This window comes from Erythrolamprus reginae, chromosome 7, assembly GCF_031021105.1.
Source record: "Erythrolamprus reginae isolate rEryReg1 chromosome 7, rEryReg1.hap1, whole genome shotgun sequence".
Taxonomy (NCBI): domain Eukaryota; kingdom Metazoa; phylum Chordata; class Lepidosauria; order Squamata; family Dipsadidae; genus Erythrolamprus; species Erythrolamprus reginae.
In genome coordinates, this window is record NC_091956.1 from 74,350,748 (window position 1) to 74,370,559 (window position 19,812).

The 19,812-nt window shown below is 38.8% G+C and overlaps 1 protein-coding gene across 6 annotated transcripts in view; it reads right to left on the minus strand.

Annotated features, from left to right (window-relative positions):
* The window catches only part of ANK2 (ankyrin 2), a 207,659-nt gene that overhangs the window by 111,846 nt on the left and 76,001 nt on the right, over window positions 1-19,812 (minus strand). For all 6 annotated transcript variants that reach the window (XM_070757868.1, XM_070757865.1, XM_070757867.1 and 3 more), the window contains exons 8-10: window positions 17,847-17,945; window positions 6,711-6,809; window positions 3,676-3,873 (exon numbers count right to left, since the gene is read on the minus strand). In XM_070757868.1, the coding sequence (XP_070613969.1) occupies window positions 3,676-3,873; window positions 6,711-6,809; window positions 17,847-17,945 (396 nt within the window). The remainder of the gene's footprint in view (window positions 1-3,675; window positions 3,874-6,710; window positions 6,810-17,846; window positions 17,946-19,812) is intronic.

Genomic DNA, 19,812 nt, shown 5'->3' on the forward strand with positions numbered 1-19,812 from the left:
AGATTATTATCAAAGAAAATGAGGCCACCTCTGGCTGGGTGGGGCTGTGGTAATTAGTGAGGCTGCTATAAAGAGCAGCCTGTGAGTTTGGCCATTGTGGAGGATTATATGATCGTTGTGTTTCCTGACTGCTTTACTGACTTTGACCTTTTGTGTGCTGATTTTTCCCCACTTTGAAACTAAACCAGAGCAAAGTGTGTTTCACTTTGTGAAAGAAGAAGGACTGTGAATTGCCTCACAGCTGCAAGCTAAGTATCACAGAACTGATAAGGGACTTGTACCAATTACCAGTTTGTTTGGAGACGAGTGCTCTTTGCTCTACCAAAAGAGGGCTTAGTTTAAGTGAATTTTCATTATAAAGAACATTGTTTTGAATTTTCAAATGTGTGTGTGTCTGAAATTTGTACCTGTGAATTTTTGGGAGGAGTCTACCAGAGAGCCCGACAGAACATAAGTAAGGGCTCTTATGCACATATACTCAGGAATAAATTATTTCTTTTATCAAGACTTGGGCATCTTAGAAGTTAACAAATATACTGTTACTAGCTTTCATGGATTGTAGTCCATTTCAGCTAGTGATGCCCTTATTCTCAAAGAAAACACTATTTAAGGAGCTTAAAAACAGTAACAAAATCTTGTTTTCTTCAGTTTCCATTGTATGTTTGGTTCAGTGGCTGAAAGGCAATCTCACTTTTTACCCTTATCCACTGACACTAAGCCACTTATGTTTGACATTAAGCTCTGGTCTATTGTCTAATTACTAATAATTTGAAATATTTATTCTGCCTAAAAGTGTCACACAGTGAATTTCCAGGCGACATCAAATCAAGAAGTGTTTAAGGTTAAACATGAATCATACATTGTGTATGAGTGAATTCATATGTCATAAAAAGTAGAAATTCCTTGATATTTTGGAACTTGGTTTTTGGTAACTTGGTTATTACATGGACATATCCATGTGTTTTCCTTAGCAACGTTTAACTAAGTATTTCCTTGCCTTTCTATCAGATCTATAGTTTTCCACCAAAGATTTAACAAAGTTTAAGCTTGCTTAGTATTTCTGAGCATCTAAAGATTCATGGAAGAACTCATTGGACCAGAGTACCTCCGGAACCGCCTGCTACCGCACGAATCCCAGCGGCCGATAATGTCCCACAGAGTTGGCCTTCTCCGGGTCCCGTCGACTAAACAATGTCGTCTGGCGGGCCCCAGGGGAAGAGCCTTCTCTGTGGCGGCCCCGGCCCTCTGGAATCAACTCCCCCCAGAGATTAGAACTGCTCCCACCCTTCTTGTCTTCCGTAAACTACTTAAGACCTACCTATACCGCCAGGCATGGGGGATTTGAGACACCTTTCCCCCAGGCTTATTATAATTTATGTTTGGTATGTATGTGCTGTTTGGTTTTTAATTATGATAGGGTTTTTAGGGTTTTTTTTAATATTAGATTTGTGCCAGTATAATATTGTTTTTATCGTTGTTGTGAGCCGCCCCGAATCTTCAGAGAGGGGCGGCATACAAATCTAATAAATTATTTATTATTATTATTGTTGTTGTTGTTGTTATTATTATTATTATTATTATTATTATTATTATTATTATTATTATAATACATTTAATGATGATGTGAAATTAGTAGACATGTACAACAAACAAAATGGAGGTATAATAGATTAGGTCAACTTTCTCAACTATATCTATATTGGAAGCTACTTATACTTCATAATTTTTTGGTATGGACAACATTACCCTGACTTTCAGGGCAATCTCTAGAACAGGGGTGTCAAACTTATGTCATCACAGCAGTGTCACATGACATATTGGGACTTTTCCTCCATTTGTTAAACCAGGCATGGGCGTCGCCAGCACAGAACGCATGCAGCCCATTGGCCGGAAGTTTGACATCCCTGGTTTAGAAGAGAATTTTAGCTTCCATAGTACTATGTGAATAGCCTTGGGGTAAAACTTGCTTTGATTATCTTGTGGCATCCTTATCATTAGGTAGAATTGAAACAAACTTGATTGGATAAACTTATGATGGGCAGAAAAAAATGAAAATCTATGGATCATTTGATGATAACCATGGAAAACAGAAGACTATAACATGTAAAGTGAATAGTAAATGGTAAAGAACAGAAATTACTGAATAATCTCCATTGAAATATTCCTCTGGAATATTATTTATCCTGAGATTATATTTGCCTAAACCCTAGTGGCATTTGGTGACTTATTAAAAACGTGGCTCTGCTACCTATGGTGTGACTATGACAGTTTGGTTCATAGCGGATTTAAACACTGGATATTATTGATGTTCTTTGCAACTATTTTTATAATATTGATTCATTTTTAAATTTTGTTTCTTTTCAGTTTGTTTTAATTCTTAGCCATATATATGAAATAGGTAGCCATGTAAGATCTGAATGAATGAATGAATGAGGTCTGATTTTGTAAAGTTGATGAATACATGCAAGAAAAGGAGATGAACTTGAAATGGAATGGGTTCAAATAAGGCAGTTGGAAAACCTTTTTTCTGTTCTGAAATAGCTGAGTAAACTCTAATATTCATATTCTGAATAGAAAAAAACTATGAAAATGCTAACTCAAGTAATCAAATATATCTGTCAAATCAGAATTATTAATCAAATAAATATTGCTGACCACCTACCAAACATATATAAGCTCAAACGTCCCCAAGGGATGGAGAAAAATGTTGGGACTACAACACTGGGTTTGCAAGTAGCATAAATATAGTGGCTAGAAACTATAATAAAGGACTTCCACACCAACACTACTTCAGAGCATGAAGAAGGCTGCATTACTCTGATGTCGTTCACTATAACGCACTACTTATGGTGAAGAATATAATATAACCTTAATGTAGATTGGGTTGAGGAAACCCTTAATGTTTCAAAACGGGACCGCCTCCTGCCGCACGAATCCCAGCGACCGGTTAGGTCCCACAGAGTCGGCCTTCTTCGGGTCCCGTCGACTAAACAATGTCGTCTGGCGGGACCCAGGGGAAGAGCCTTCTCTGTGGGGGCCCCGACCCTCTGGAACCAGCTCCCCCCTGAGATTAGGATTGCCCCCACCCTCCTTGCCTTTCATAAACTCCTTAAGACCCACCTCTGCCGTCAGGCACGGGGGAACTAAAACACTTCCCCCTTGCCCATGTTGTGTTGTTGATTGATTGACTGTGTGCCTGTTTTTTATATATATTGGGATTGTTTTAGGAAATTACTAATTTTAAATTGTAATTAGATTGGTGGGCATTGGATTTTTATTATGTACTGTTTTTTATTATTGTTGTGAGCCGCCCCGAGTTTGCGGAGAGGGGCGGCATATAAATCCAATAAATCTAAAAAAAAAAAAATCTAAAATCTGACTGTAATTCTATGCAGAAGCTGCACTTTCTCATGTATTTATCACATTCTTATCACATGCCACTTTATCCGTTAGATATCTTTTAATGCATTATATTAATACTGCTTTCCTTAAATGTACATCTTTTTAATGTTCAATTGCTTTAATTAACTACAGGGATTTGTGGCAGAATTTTAGAGTATCCTACTGAAAAGCCATAAATTCTCCCCTTGGCCTTTATATAGTCACTGAACTGAATGTGTGGAGCCAATATCTCAGCTCCCTTTATGCTCCACCAGAAATCCATGAAAGGTTTACCAAAGCCCGGGCATTTGGATTTGCTCTCTTGTCCAGAAGAAGTTTGGTGACCCGATAGTGACCACAGTGTGCAGCAACATGGAGGGCAGTCAGGTAATCCAGGGTAACATCATCCACAGGAGCTTTGTGCTGCAGTAGGTGTTTGACACACTCTACGTGGTCACCTTGGGCAGCCATATGAAGTGGAGACAGTCCGTTCTGAAACAAACAACGCAAAACATTACGCAGTGACAATTTGAAAATGAACGTGCATGCACAACAAAACTAAATATTGCTCTGCCGGGCTCTCTGGTAGGAGCCTCCCGAAAATTCAAGTGTACAAATTTCAGACACACACACACACGTTTGAAAATTCAAAACAATGTTCTTTATCCCTGTTGTGGTTAGCTCTGGCCCAGCTCCTGCCCCAAGGACTGTGGATGTGGGGGAGACATCCACATGCTGCAGGGCTGTTTTGCCCCCGGTGGAATCTGATGATGAAGGCTCCTCTGACCAAGAAGACATGAGTGACAGGGAGGAGGAGAGTGTGGCAGACAGCTCAGAAGGAGATCAATTATCTAGCTCCTCCTTGGAATCAGAACAAGAGTTAATGATACAGCCACACATGCGGAGAGCGATGCATAGGCAACAACAACAACTGAGAGATTATTATCAAAGAAAATGAGGCCACCTGTGGTTGGGTGGGGCTGTGGTAATTAGTGAGGCTGCTATAAATAGCAGCCTGTGGGTTTGGCCATTGTGGAGGGTTATCTGATCGTTGTGTTTCGTGACTGCTTTACTGACTTTGACTTTTTGTGTGCTGATTTTTCCCTGCTTTGAAACTAAACCAGAGCAAAGTGTGTTTCACTTTGTGAAAGAAGGACTTTGAATTGCCTCACAGTTGCAATCTAAGTATCACAGAACTGATAAGGGACTTGTATAAATTACCAGCTTGTTTGGAGACGAGTGCTCTTTGCTATAACAAAAGAGGGCTTAGTTTAAGTGAATTTTCATTATAAAGAACATTGTTTTGAATTTTCAAACGTGTGTGTGTCTGAAATTTGTACCTGTGAATTTTTGGGAGGATTCTACCAGAGAGCCCGACAGAACAATCCCAAAATTCAAAATAAACTAAGCACTCTTTTTGTATTGCAAAGAGCACCCGTCCCAAAACAACCAGCTAGAAGCTGTGAAGAAACTTCAAACCCCTTCTTCTTCCACCAAAGTGAGACACACAGCACGTTGCTCTGCTTTGGTTTCAAAGGCGAGAAAAATCAACAAACAAAGTCCAGAAAACAACAGCACACGATTCCTGAAGAACTGCGATCAGATACTCTTCCACAACGGCCAAACTCACACGCTGCTATTTATAGCAGCAGCCCTAATTACTGGAGCACCACCCAAACACAGGTGGTCACTCTTATCTCCTGTAATATGTCCTTACTTAGTCTCTTCTATGCATAATTCTGCGCTTGCGTGGTTCCAAGATTTCTTCATCCGAATCAATGGAAGATAATGGAGATTGACTGCCTGGGCTGTGTGCCAAGCCCCCCTCTTCCAAGTCATTCCCACCTTCTTCTTCGTCCGAGGAAACTAAACTCTGAACTGACTTTGTCGGCAATAACTTAGGCCTATGACATGTTGAAGTTTTCCCTGCATCCACCTCCACCTTCCCTGGTGCAGGAGCTGGGCCAGAGCCAACCACAACAAATGAAAAACAGCCTATAAAATTAACAGATTCATCCATCAAGTTACAATAATGCATTGCCTAGTTATATTTCAAAGACGGTTTTATTTATTTTATTTTATTTTATTTTTTCCAATACACAATGAGGGTTTTAGTGGGTATATATCAATATACACATAGTAAAATACATGATGATGGTTATAGAGGAGATACCCATAGTAAAATATATCTAAGAAATAATAGAAAAGAAAATATAGGAATAGAATATATTAATGAAAGAATAGAAGAAGAGATATAGTAATAGAGGAAAGGTGTAGGAGACATAGGAGAGCAATAGGACAGGGGAGGGAAGGCACTCTAGTGCACTTGTACTCGCCCCTTACTGACCTCTTAGGAATCTGGATAGGTCAACCGTAGATAATTGTAGACATACAAACTTAAGCTTTTGCTTATTCACTTGGAAATCTCACTGTTTTAGAAACTAAATGGGTATTCATGCATCTCTGCCCAATCCACTGTCTATTGCATTATATTAATACTGCTTTGCTTAAATGTACATCTAGTTTGTTGCTAACTTCATTTTATCTGCAGATACTCTGCTTGTAGAAATTTATTAGATTAAAATATACTGCTCAAAAATATAAAGGGAACACTCAAATAACACATCCTAGATCTGAATGAATGACATACTCTCTTTAAATACAGTAAGACCTCACCTACCGCTGGTGTTATGTTCCAGACCCGGCCGCGATAGGTGAAATCCGCGATGGGGAATTTATCGACTGATAGTACTTATTTAAGTATTTATATTGTAATTGTTTGGTAAGTTTTCATTGTTTTAAGTGTTTATAAACCCTTCCCACACAGTATTTATTTTAGATACAGTATTTAAATACAGTATTTACAATTTTAGATATATTTTTTTTGAAAAACCTGCCGATCGAGTTCCGCGGGCTGTTTAAATCTGCCGATCGACTTCCTCAGAAACCCGCGAACCAGCGAAGATCCGCGAATGATTTTTCTCATTAATATTTCTTGAAAACCCGCGATGAAGTGAAGCCGCAGTAGGTGAAGCGCGATATAGCGAGGGACTACTGTACTTTGTTCTGTACAAAGTTGAATGTCCACAACAGCATGTGAAATTGATTGTCAATCAGTGTTGCCACCTAAGTGGACAGTTTGATTTCACAGAAGTTTGGTTTACTTGGAGTTATATTGTGTTGTTTAAGTGTTCCCTTTATTTTTATTTATTTTGAGCAGTGTATATTTGATTAGACCTTTATCAATTCCTCTACTAATTTATTTTACTGCTATGGGTTTCAATAGCAATAACCCCCTCTTAAAATACTAGTCTGGGCTATAAACACACCTTGGTCCTGGCAAGAAGTGGGGCACCTCGTTCCAGGAGAAGCTCCACAACTGGGTCGTGTCCACTTCGTGCAGCACAATGCAACGGAGTCAGCCCATCCTGTGAAAACAACAAAACAAAAACAATGCTCTTTTATATTGGAGTCACACAGTCATTTGACTGTACTGCTAATACAAATCTCGCAGCAAAATTAGATATTTAGTGGCAATGATGAAGTATTTGCTTTAGGTTCCCTCCAACAGGGAACTCTCATAGAAACATAGAAACATAGAAGACTGACGGCAGAAAAAGACCTCATGGTCCATCTAGTCTGCCCTTATACTATTTCCTGTATTTTATCTTAGGATGGATATATGTTTATCCCAGGCATGTTTAAATGCAGTTACTGTGGATTTATCAACCACGTCTGCTGGAAGTTTGTTCCAAGGATCTACTACTCTTTCAGTGAAATAATATTTTCTCACGTTGCTTTTGATCTTTCCCCCAACTAGCTTCAGATTGTGTCCCCTTGTTCTTGTGTTCACTTTCCTATTAAAAACACTTCCCTCCTGGACCTTAACATATTTAAATGTTTTGATCATGTCCCCCCTTTTCCTTCTGTCCTCCAGACTATACAGATTGAGTTCATTAAGTCTTTCCTGATACGTTTTATGCTTAAGACCTTCCACCATTCTTGTAGCCCGTCTTTGGACCTGTTCAATTTTGTCAATATCTTTTTGTAAGTGAGGTCTCCAGAACTGAATACAGTATTCCAAATGTGGTCTCACCAGCGCTCTATATAAGGGGATTACAATCTCCCTCTTCCTGCTTGTTATACCTCTAGCTATGCAGCCAAGCATCCTACTTGCTTTTCCTACTGCCCAACCACACTGCTCACTGTCAGAAATCACTACCCCTAAATCCTTCTCTTCTGAAGTTTTTGCTAACACAGAACTGCCAATGCAATACTCAGATTGAGGATTCCTTTTCCCCAAGTGCATTATTTTACATTTGGGAACATTAAACTGCAGTTTCCATTGCTTTGACCATTTATCTAATAGTAAAGCTAAATCATTTACCATATTACAGACCCCTCCAGGAATATCAACCCTATTGCACACTTTAGAATCATCGGCAAACAGGCAAACCTTCCCTACCAAACCTCCCTCTGTCACTCACAAACATATTAAAAAGAATAGGACCCAGAACAGACCCTCAGAAGTGATCCATCATCAATCAGGTAACAACAGCACTGGCATTAATAATTTCATGCAGCTCAGGAAATTGGCATTAAACTGCAAGTCTTTTCTATAAATTACATTTAATAGTAGTTCTCAGTCATGCACAGAATTGTGCTAGGAGATATAGTTCTGTTAGGAAAGATTATATATATTTCTATACGCCAACGGTAATTTATTAGCAATGAAAAGAATAATAAGAATATGTCTCCTTCAGAAATACCCAATCTGTCTACGGAATAGGAAATTATGAAAACATCTTTTTAAAATATGCAATTATTTCTGAAGTGTGGGTGGATCAGTTTGGGACATATGCATTCCAAATTTGGATGCTTGAGGGCCTGCAAGTTCCATGCAAGTTAAAGAAAAGAGGGTCAGAAGACAATGAGCTTCTGTCTGTGTTCCATTCCTGTGGAGTAGCTAGTACTTCCCTGGCAGTTTTCAGCAAGAAAACAAAACAGAACTGATTTTCAAAAATGTTATTTTATAATTCAATTTAATTTAATTTAAATTAAAGAAATTAGACTTCCTGGCTATTTCTTTTCTTTCTTTCTTTCTTTCTTTTTTCTTTCATCATGCGAAGCGAAATTTCTTCAACGAAAAAACAAGGAAGTCCAGATGCCTCTTGAAAAGGCACCTTTGGGACAACCATGATTCTGGATGACTGAGAATCTCCATTGACAATTTAAATTACCTACGGGACCGTTTTCTGCCTCATGCATCCCAGTGGCTGATTAGGTCCCACAGAGTCGGCCTTTGCCTACTGATTCTGAATTACCAAGAACAAGTTATGACCTATAAAGCCCTACATGGCAACAGACCAGAATACCTCCGGGACCGCCTTCTGCCGCATGAATCCCAGCGACCAATTAGGTCCCACAGAGTTGGCCCTCTCCGGGTCCCATCGACTAAACAATGCCGTCTGGCGGGACCCAGGGGAAGAGCCTTCTCTGTGGCGGCCCTGGCCTTCTGGAATCAATCCCCCCCCCCCCCCCCGGAGATTAGGACTGGTCCCACCCTCCTTGCCTTTCGAAAGCTCCTGAAGACCCACTTATTTATTTATTTTATTTATTATTTGGATTTGTATGCCGCCCCTCTCCGAAGACTTATGTCGCCAGGCATGGGGAAATTAATATACCCCCAGCTACTATGGTTCTATGTATGGTTTGTTAGGTTGTGTGATTGTTTTTTTTAAAATAATGATGGGTTTTAAATTGTTCTTTAACATTAGATTTGTACATGTTGTGAGCCACTCCGAGTCTTCGGAGAGGGGGCGGCAAACAAATCTAATAAAATATTATTATTATTATTATTATTATTATTATTATTATTATTATTATTATTATTATTATTGAAGTAGCAGTTAGCTGAAGTAGCCTGCAGTGCTGCACTCTGCACCATCCTTTCTTTCTTTCTTTCCTTCCTTCCTTCCCTTCCTTCTTTCCCTTCCTTCCTTTCCTTACTTATTCTGAGGACCAAAATGCAAACACACCCACACCCACAAAAACTGCATATATGTATATGTACATATATGGAGATGAACTTACTTAAGAATATTTTATATCAGTATCTTAGTTTTGTTTAATATAATCCTTTGCACGAGTTATATTCTCATGTTTTACTACTCAATTTTAGCTTATTATACTGCATTTTAACTTATTATTTATTCAAATTCCCTCTATTTTAGCCAATTTTACTGTATTTTAACCAGTCACAGTTTTATGATGACCGATGTGGTCCTTTTCCTCGCTTTGATATGGTCGATTGACTAATCAAATAAAGTTGATTGATGTATATGTACATATGTATGGATATGTGTATATACATAAAACTGAAACTGTGTACTATTAAAACAACGTATTACATTTTGTTTCTTTTTCTTTTATTTTGTGGTACTTTTAATCATCTTTTAAAAGCACTTGTTTTTCTTTTTTCTGTTATAATATATGTATTTTTATCACGATTATCTCTTCGTTTTGTTCCTTTTCTATTTTTTCTATTATTTAAAAGCAGCAAATAAATAAATAAGACCTGAAAGCTGTAACTTTAACTAACTTAACAATCATTAATATTAATGTCACTTTATTACCAATAGCTGTATGTAAACTTTTATAAGTACTTAAGTGGATGGTACTTTTAAAGGTTGCTGAAATTTCCCACCACAGAAATAAAGCAAGTCATAACATTTTAAAGTAGGTATCAGTTTCTAAATCCCAGAAATTCACCGAAGCATTGGATGACATAATAATAGCTTGATAAATCCACTTTTAGCATCAATGGCTAGGCAGGGCTCCTCATGGAAGGCCACGCAGGTGTAGAGAGAAATTTCTATTTCTAAATGGACCTCAACTGTTCCACATTATTCCTGCCCAAATGCTTCATAAATGTTGTGGTTAGCTCTGGCCCAGCTCCTGCCCCAAGGACTGTGGATGTGGGGGAGACATCCACATGCTGCAGGTCTGTTTTGCCCCCAGTGGAATCTGATGATGAAGGCTCCTCTGACCAAGAAGACATGAGTGACAGGGAGGAAGAGAGTGTGGCAGACAGCTCAGAAGGAGATCAATTATCTAGCTCCTCCTTGGATTCAGAACAAGAGTTAATGATACAGCCACGCATGCGGAGAGCAATGCCTAGGCAGCAACAACTGAGAGATTATTATCAAAGAAAATGAGGCCACCTGTGGTTGGGTGGGGCTGTGGTCATTAGTGAGGCTGCTATAAATAGCAGGCTGTGGGTTTGGCCATTGTGGAGGATTATCTGATCGTTGTGTTTCGTGACTGCTTTACTGACTTTGACCTTTTGTGTGCTGATTTTCCCCCGCTTTGAAACTAAACCAGAGCAAAGTGTGTTTCACTTTGTGAAAGAAGGACTGTGAATTGCCTCACAGCTGCAAGCTAAGTACCACAGAACTGATAAGGGACTTGTACCAATTACCAGTTTGTTTGGAGACGAGTGCTCTTTGCTATACCAAAAGAGGGCTTAGTTTAAGTGAATTTTCATTATAAAGAACATTGTTTTGAATTTTCAAATGTGTGTGTGTCTGAAATTTGTACCTGTGAATTTTTGGGAGGAGTCTGCCAGAGAGCCCGACAGAACAATAAATAAACTATATTCTGTAGTAACACACTTCACTGTTCAAAGAATGACTAAAATACAAGAACACCCCCCAGTAAAATTTAGCTTTTCTATTCCATTGTCTGTGTCACTAATGCTGAAGGATGAAGATAAAAGGAAAACCATAGAGGCTGTAAGCCAATATATTCAGTTCCACATGTGAAGCAATCAACCTAAGTAGAAAGAGGGACTTAACATGTTATCTCTACCATTCTCTCACCAGCTGGAAGTCTGAAGGAGAACCTGCATGTATTTGTTTGAATGGAAGTACAGTCCCCTGTGTGCTCCAGGGCCCTACTTTACTGTAGTCCTAAACTATACAAATGGATCTGTTTATATTCAGGCAATAGGCAGCAAATGTCTTTTTCAACCTCTAACATAACTCATGGAAGAGAGAAAATGTCCCTTTAAGCAAATCTCAACCTAGAAAAAATTAAACAAACTCCAATAGCCCAGGAGAAACAGACACCATTATCACCATGGGATATCCATGGCATCGGACCAGAATATCTCCGGGACCGCCTTCTGCCGCACGAATCCCAGCGACCGATAAGGTCCCACAGAGTTGGCCTTCTCTGGGTCCCGTTGACTAAACAATGTCGTTTGGCGGGCCCCAGGGGAAGAGCCTTCTCTGTGGCGGCCCCGGCCCTATGGAACCAACTCCCCCCGGAGATTAGAATTGCCCCCACCCTCCCTGTCTTTCATAAACTACTCAAGACTCATTTATACCGCCAGGCATGGGGGAGTTGAGATATTCCTTCCCCCTAGGCCATTACAAGTTATGCATGGTATGTTTGTGTGTATGTTTGGTTTTATAATAAGGGTTTTTAGTTGTTTTATTATTGGATTGTCACATGCTGTTTTTATCATTGTTGTTAGCCGCCCTGAGTCTACGGAGAGGGGCGGCATACAAATCCAATAAATTATTATTATTATTATTATTATTATTATTATTATTATTATTATTATTGATAATATTCATACAAAAGGGCAATCTAGCAACCTGTTACCAAAAATAGAGCATCTGGGCTCATCTCTTAATCCAGGGGTGTCAAACTCAATTTCATTGAGGGCGGCATCAGGGTTGTGTTTGACTTTGGGGGGCTGGATGGGAGTGGCGCATTTGTGAATGCCTACCGCTTCCACAGCCCAGTTCTGAATAGACCATGGCCCCATAGTGGGAGCCCTGGTTTGACAGGACTGTTTTAGCAAGTAATCTAGTAGCGTAAACTTCCCGTTTCTATGCTGGTCTAACCTTGCACAGAAGTTGAAAGCATGTCAATTTCTCTCTACCTCTAAAATTGTAAAATGGAATCTTAAAATGCTCTGTACCAGCTCAGGAAGCTCAAACTGCCCAAGGAGCTGCTGATACAGTTCTACAGAGGAATCATTGAGTCTGTCATCTGCACCTCTATAACTGTCTGGTTTGGTGCTGCAACCCAACAGGACCGACACAGACTTCAGAGGAGAATCAGAACTGCAGAAAAAACAATTGCTGCCAACCTGCCTTCCATTGAGGACCTGTATACTGCACGAGTCAAAAAGAGGGCAGGGAAAATATTTACTGACCCCTCACATCCTGGACACAAACTGTTTCAACTCCTACCCTCAAAACGTCGCTACAGAGCACTGCACACCAAGACAACTAGACACAAGAACAGTTTTTTTCCGAACGCCATCACTCTACTAAACAAATAATTCCCTCAACACTGTCAGACTTTCTACTAAATCTGCACTTCTATTCTACTAGTTTTTCTCATCATTCCTTTCACCCATTTCCTCCCATGTTGACTGTATGACTGTAACTTGTTGCGTATATCCTAAGATTTTTATTAATATTGCTTCTTCATTGCTTATTTGACCCCTATGACAATCATTAAGGGTCGTACCACATGATTCTTGACAAATGTATATTTTATTTTATGTACGCTGAGAGCATATGCACCAAGACAAATTCCTTGTGTGTCCAATCACACTTGACCAATAAAAATTCTATTCTATTCTAAAATTTATCTTTATTATAACTTAAACCAAAAAAAAATCATAGGTTAGTTATTTCCCCCTTTCATTTCCCCCTGATTGAATAATATTTTCTCCTCATTTAATTATTCATAATCCTTTCTCCCTTCTGATCCTAGTCCCTATTAATTTACAATTTATTAGCTTTTACCTTAATGATAGAATATGGATATCATCTTACTTTTATGGTTTGGTTTTAGCAAACTGATATCTTCCTGTCACAGCATAAAAATAATTTCTTGATTTTTAAGTTTTGGCTGTTGGAATGAAGGAGGTTGCATAGTGATGTGGCAAAACTGATTGTCCCTCAAACATACTTTTTGGGCACCGCTGGCTTGACTGAGTTGCACTGGATTTCAGGGACTCCTAACAAACTCGAGGTTCGACTACTGCAATGCTCTCTACATGGGGCTACCGTTGAAGAGTGTTCGGAAACTTCAGCTCGTCCAAAATGCAGCCGCGCGAGCAGTCTTGGGCCTTCCAAAAAATGCCCATATCTCACCATCACTCCGCGGACTGCATTGGTTACCAATTTGTTTCCGGACACAATTCAAAGTGTTGGTCATGACCTATAAAGCCCTACATGGCATAGGACCAGATTATCTCTGAGACCGCCTTCTGCCGCACGAATCCCAGCAACCGGTGAGGTCCCACAGAGTTGGTCTCCTTAGGGTCCCGTCGACCAAACAATGTCGGCTGGCGGGACCTAGGGGAAGAGCCTTCTCTGTGGGGGGCCCAGCCCTCTGGAATCAGCTCCCCCCAGAGATTCGCACTGCCCCCACCCTCCTTGCCTTCCGAAAAAGTTTAAAAACTCATCTTTGCCGCCAGGCCTGGGGTTCCTTAGATCTTCCCCCTTGACCGATGAATGCTTAGTTTGAATGCTGAATGAATGATATTGATAGTTTTTAATTAGAATTTTAAGATTGTTTTTTAAGGTATAATTGGATTGTTATTATTGTTTCCTGTTTTTTCTGTACATGCTGTGAGCCGCCCCGAGTCCTCGGAGAGGGGTGGCATACAAATCCAATTAAAATCTAAATCTAAAAACCTCAATAAAACAGATATGAGACGCTTTCTTTCTTGTTTTTCCTGTAGTTATTAATACAGTCCTTTTCAGCAATATGCATTCTATTTTTCTACTCAACAATAATATCTTTAGCTGCAAGGCTTTTATATTATACATTATGTAAATCATCACTATTCAGTTACATATGACCATGACATAATAGACAAAGCAAGGAACAAATATAATGAAAGCTCCATCAAAGTTGGACACAGGGATATTGCACAGTCACATGATGATGACAAATGGAACCCAAAGTATGGAATCTCCCACACTGAAAAATGTCTTGAAAAATAGGCAAATTATATGCAAATTGGATGCCAGTCCTCTCAGATGTCAATGTCGCTGTACTGGCAGTTCAGAACAACACTTTCATCTGATGCCGGTGATAAATTAAACAATAAAGTCATTTAAAATCTTTTTCAGAAGAGTGAAATGAAAATGGAAATCATAGAATCTGAGATTATATTTTCATCAAGTGTTTTTCCCAGTTTAGTAGAAAGAATAAAATAGACTACGGAATGTTAGATTTGTTAGAATACTTCTATCTGTAATCATATCCCAGAATCTTGAATTAGAAAGGCCATTGATAGCTACTGTATCAGCTGCCTAAATAAATCTTTCATCTTCATTATAGAAGTGTAAATGTTTCCTTGGTTTTCTTTTCCAGGCTCTTTCAACAGCTGTTTAGCTGGGTAGCACAAGCTAATCAGATTTTTCTGCAGAATGCTCCTCTTGAGCTTACTGTTCCTGCAACTTTATTAAGGCCCTTCACTGTCAGCTATTAGGAAAACTTTAAAGACCTGATAGTTTACTTGGGGTTTATCTTCAATGGGTTCTATTAACCTGTTCTAGGATTTAAACATAATGCTTTATTATTAAGTATTAAATCAGAATATTTATATAGCCACCCGTCTTAAAACAATTCTGGGCAGCCTGCAATCAATAAAAAATTTATTTATTTATTTATTCATTCATTCATTCATTCATTCATTTATTCATTCATTTATTTAGTCCAATACATAATACACATTGAAGAGAATAGATATGTAATAATATAAACAAAAGAAAAGAACAGAAGAAAAGATATAAATGTATAGGTGAACATATTTGAAAGGAAGAAAAGATAAATGAGATAAGGAGAGACAATTGGACAGGGGACGGAAGGCACACTGGTGCACTTATGCACGCCCCTTACTGACCTCTAAGGAACCTGGAGAGGTCAATCGTGGAGAGTCTAAGGGGAAAATGTTGGGGCTTAGGGGTTGACACTACTGAGTCAGGTAATGAGTTCCACGCTTCGACAACTCGGTTGCTGAAGTCATATTTTTTACAGTCAGGTTTGGAGCGGTTAATATTAAGTTTGAATCTGTTGCGTGCTCTTGTGTTGTTGCGATTGAAGCTGAAGTAGTCATTGACATCATGAAATCATGTAAAGCCAAGAAGAAGTAATTAAAAACAAAAAGAAAAAAACCCCCAGATCTTATCATAAAGTCACACCCTCCTGGTGCTTCCATATTCTAATCCTACCCAGACCTCACCCTATCCCAAATCCTGGCGAAAGAGCCAAGTCTTAAGCACTCTAGGCAAAGACAGAAGAGTGAGGCCCATTGGATGCTAGCAGGGAAAATGTTCCATAAAAGCAGGGTCTGAAATGGAAAAGGCATACTGCCAAGCTGGCAATGTTTAACGGGAAGGAACTGGGGTGTTCCCATCCAATTCACTCGTGTGGTACAGAAAGATAGCCTCATAGAGTCCTTCAGACTTTAAAAATACTACCTGGCATCTTGAATTGCACCCAAAAGAAAACAGGGAGCTGGTCAGCCAAAAAAGCTTCTAGAGTTGTTAACCTGATCCTACGCAGCTTCTGCTCAGGCAATCTCACACTACTCACAAGAGCCTACAAAACTTTTGCCAGACCCATCCTAGACTACTGCTCATCTGTCTGGAACCCATACCACATCTCAGACATCAACACCCTTGAAAATGTCCAAAAATATTTCACCAGAAGAGCCCTTCACTCCTCCACTCGAAACAGAATATCCTACGAAAATAGACAAACAATCCTGGGCCTAGAAAGCCTAGTACTACGGCGCCTAAAACACGATTTGAGTATTGCCCACAAGATCATATGCTGCAACGTCCTACCGGTCAATGACTATTTCAGCTTCAACCGCAATAACACAAGAGCACGCAACAGATTCAAACTTAATACGAACCGCTCCAAACTTGACTGTAAAAAATATGATTTCAACAATCGAGTTATCGAAGCGTGGAACTCATTACCGGACTCAATTGTGTCAACCCCTAACCCCTAACATTTCTCCCTTAGACTCTCCACGATTGACCTCTCCAGGTTCCTAAGAGGCCAGTAAGGGGCGTACATAAGTGCACTGGTGTGCCTTTCGTCCCCTGTCCAATTGTCTCTCCTTTCTCTCACCTATCATATATATTCTCTTCCTTTCATATATCCTCTCCTCTAAGTTCACTTTTACGTTTATATATATTACCACATGTCTATTTTTCTTCCTATGTATTTGTGTATTGGACAAATGAATGAATAAATAAATGAATAAATGATATGTACCACTGCATTCACCATTGCATCTGGACTAGTTGTAACCTCTTCAAGGGAAGTTTCTTGTAGAGCACTTTGCAGTGATCCAAATGGATTAAAGTTTAATCCAAAGTTTTCCTTTATAAACTGCAAACAAGGCTCTGTGCACTTCGAAAATTAAAGCATTAAAAAAAACCCACAGCATAAGCACACCATTGTGCCCAACATCCCTATCTTACTGTCCTATTGTCCTCATTTATCTGTTTGTTTATATCTGCTATCTTGTACGTATTTGACAAAGAAACAAATAAGATAAAATAAAATAAATACAGTAGCTTGAAAAAATATTAGGCCATTTTGATGAACAACAGAGAATTTGAACTTTTGTACCTTTTCAGAATGGTTTTCTGATAAGAACAAATGCTACGCTTGATGTTAACCAAATTCATTCTCAAAGTGCATACAGCCAAAACAGAAAGAGTATCTATTTTAAAAAAGGAAGGAGATATTTACTCTTAGAAACAGTGTTCCCTCTAATTTTTTTTTTTGGGGGGTGGGTGGAAAAGTATAGTGGAAAAGCACAGAAATAATAAATAAATAAACAAACTAACTAACAAACAAACAAATAAAAAACCCACCCTGTTTTGCCTCAGAGAATTTCAAAATAAAATACTGTACTGTGTGTCTATAACAGTGAGCTCATAATAGGCAACTCTATCAATATCAAAATGCCACTTAAATAGTTGAGCTAGTTTCAAACTAGATTTTGATTTTCTTTCTCTCTTCCTTACTCCCATTCTTTTTCTTTCTCTTTTCCTTCCTCTCTTTTTTCTATCTGTTTCTCTCTCTTCCTCCCTTCCTCTCTCTCTCCTTCCCTCTCACTCTTTCCCTCTCGGCTTCTGGGCAGGTTTGGAAAACTCTGAGTTGATGATGATTTTTAAGTGAGCGATTGCTCACTGCTCAGCTTAGAGGGAACTATGCTTAGAAGGATTTCTTCCATGAATAAAATAGCACTGTGTGCATTTCCTTTTGTAGACAAAGACCAAAAAAAAATCTTCTTAAAAAATGTGTTTTGATGTTCTATCCCCCTGAGTTCTAGCCCCAGCCAAGCAAAAAAAAAAATGTTAAATGCATGAGAACACACATTCAGGGAATAAAACACTCACCCTGGTTTTGGCATCGATCTGCCCTCCGCGATCCAACAAGAGCTTCACCATGTTAGTGTTCCCCCTTTTGGAAGCCACATGCAGAGGGGTGATTCCATTCTACACCATGAAAAGAACAAACAAAAGCATGATGGGGTTGGGGACGTTCAATGGGAATGGTTTTGCATTTTGACACAAAACAGCACAGAATATAAACACAGATGTATCACAGAGTACATTCAACATTTAAAAACAATTCAATCAAAAACCTGACTCTAGGTATATCGTATGTTTATCTAAACATGACACGACATAAATGTTGTTATATTACTGATAGAGACGTGGATTAGAAACGTAACATTTGTGTTGTGTTGTGTTTAGCATTTCGTTAGAAAGAACAGATGATTAATAAAGGCCAAAAGACTCTCAAGTTGTTTGTATCATTCCTGAGATCATGGCGATGATATGAACAGATCTGGGTAGTTTTCTAAGCAATTCAAAGTGTTGGTTATGACTTATAAAGCCCTTCATGGCATCGGACCAGAATATCTCCGGGACCGCCTTCTGCCGCACGAATCCCAGCGACCGGTTAGGTCCCACAGAGTTGGCCTTCTCCGGGTCCCGTCGACTAAACAATGTCATTTGGCGGGACCTAGGAGAAGAGCTTTCTCTGTGGCGGGCCCGACCCTCTGGAACCAGCTCCCCCCAGATGTCAGAGTGGCCCCCACCCTCCTTGCCTTTCGCAAGCTCCTTAAAACCCACCTCTGTCGTCAGGCATGGGGGAATTGAGATTTTTCCCTTCCCCCTATGCTTATAGAATTTATACATGGTATGCTTGTTTGTATGATTGGTCTCTTAAATTGGGGTTTTTTAGATTGTTTTTAATATTAGATTTGTTACATTGTCTTCTTTATTGTTGTTAGCCGCCCCGAGTCTTCCGAGAGGGGCGGCATACAAATCTAATAAATAAATAAAATAAATAAATGTAGCAGAAGTGATTGCCACTGCCTGCTTGGTTGATTGGTTGGTTAGGAAAAATGTTGGATCCAAGCATTCTGAACGAAGAATAAAAGAATGTTTTTTGATAATCAGAGTTCTAATCCCTAGCCCTGGGATTTCCTTATATCTTCCCATCAAGTCTAACTGGGACCAATACTTTTTTAGCTTTTCTTGCAAGATCAATTGAGGCCATTCAACATTTTCTTCCTTTATTACAGTGTGTGACTAGAACAAGATAATTTAAAATAAACCAAGTGTTATTCAAAAATATAAAATAGTGTTAAAACAATTTACTATACAATCTACTTCTTTCTGGATAAGCCATGGATTATGAATAAGGCGCACAATTTAACAATTAAGAAGATACTGTATAGGGTTTCCTGCTACAGCAGTGCAGTTCTATTAAAAATTTTGAAAGATCAAAACATCAAAAGTTTTGCTGCAGACATACACAAACAAACAATATGAAAGACAGAATGACCTTCATAGCTATATTTATATTATATCAAATACCTAAATACATAAACACCGTAGTATAACAATGAAGCCAATTATCATAACAAATTATTTGCATTAAACTATCTTAAAGAGACTGAAGACGTTGCTTCATTTTCTATTCACGGATAATAGGTAAGGATTTGGCATCATGTTAGGAAATAGAAGGAAAAAATATTAAAAAGCACTTTAAATATATAAAGAAAACCAATCCTAATAAGATGTAGAAATTCATATTCAGGGAAATAATATTTGAGTTGAGCGCATACAACTATCAGACAGTTAATAATAGCTGCTCAGTGTAGTAGTGTCTAATATAACAAATAAATAAAATAGTTAGATGGTGAGTTATAAAATGTTCAAAATTAGCAGCACAATCCTGTGTATACTGTATCTGCTCCAAAATTAATCCGGCTGAATCAAATAAAATTTGTGTGTAAGAATAGGTAGGATGTAGGGAACTTCCAGCTGAAAGTCTGTATTGTTGTTCTTG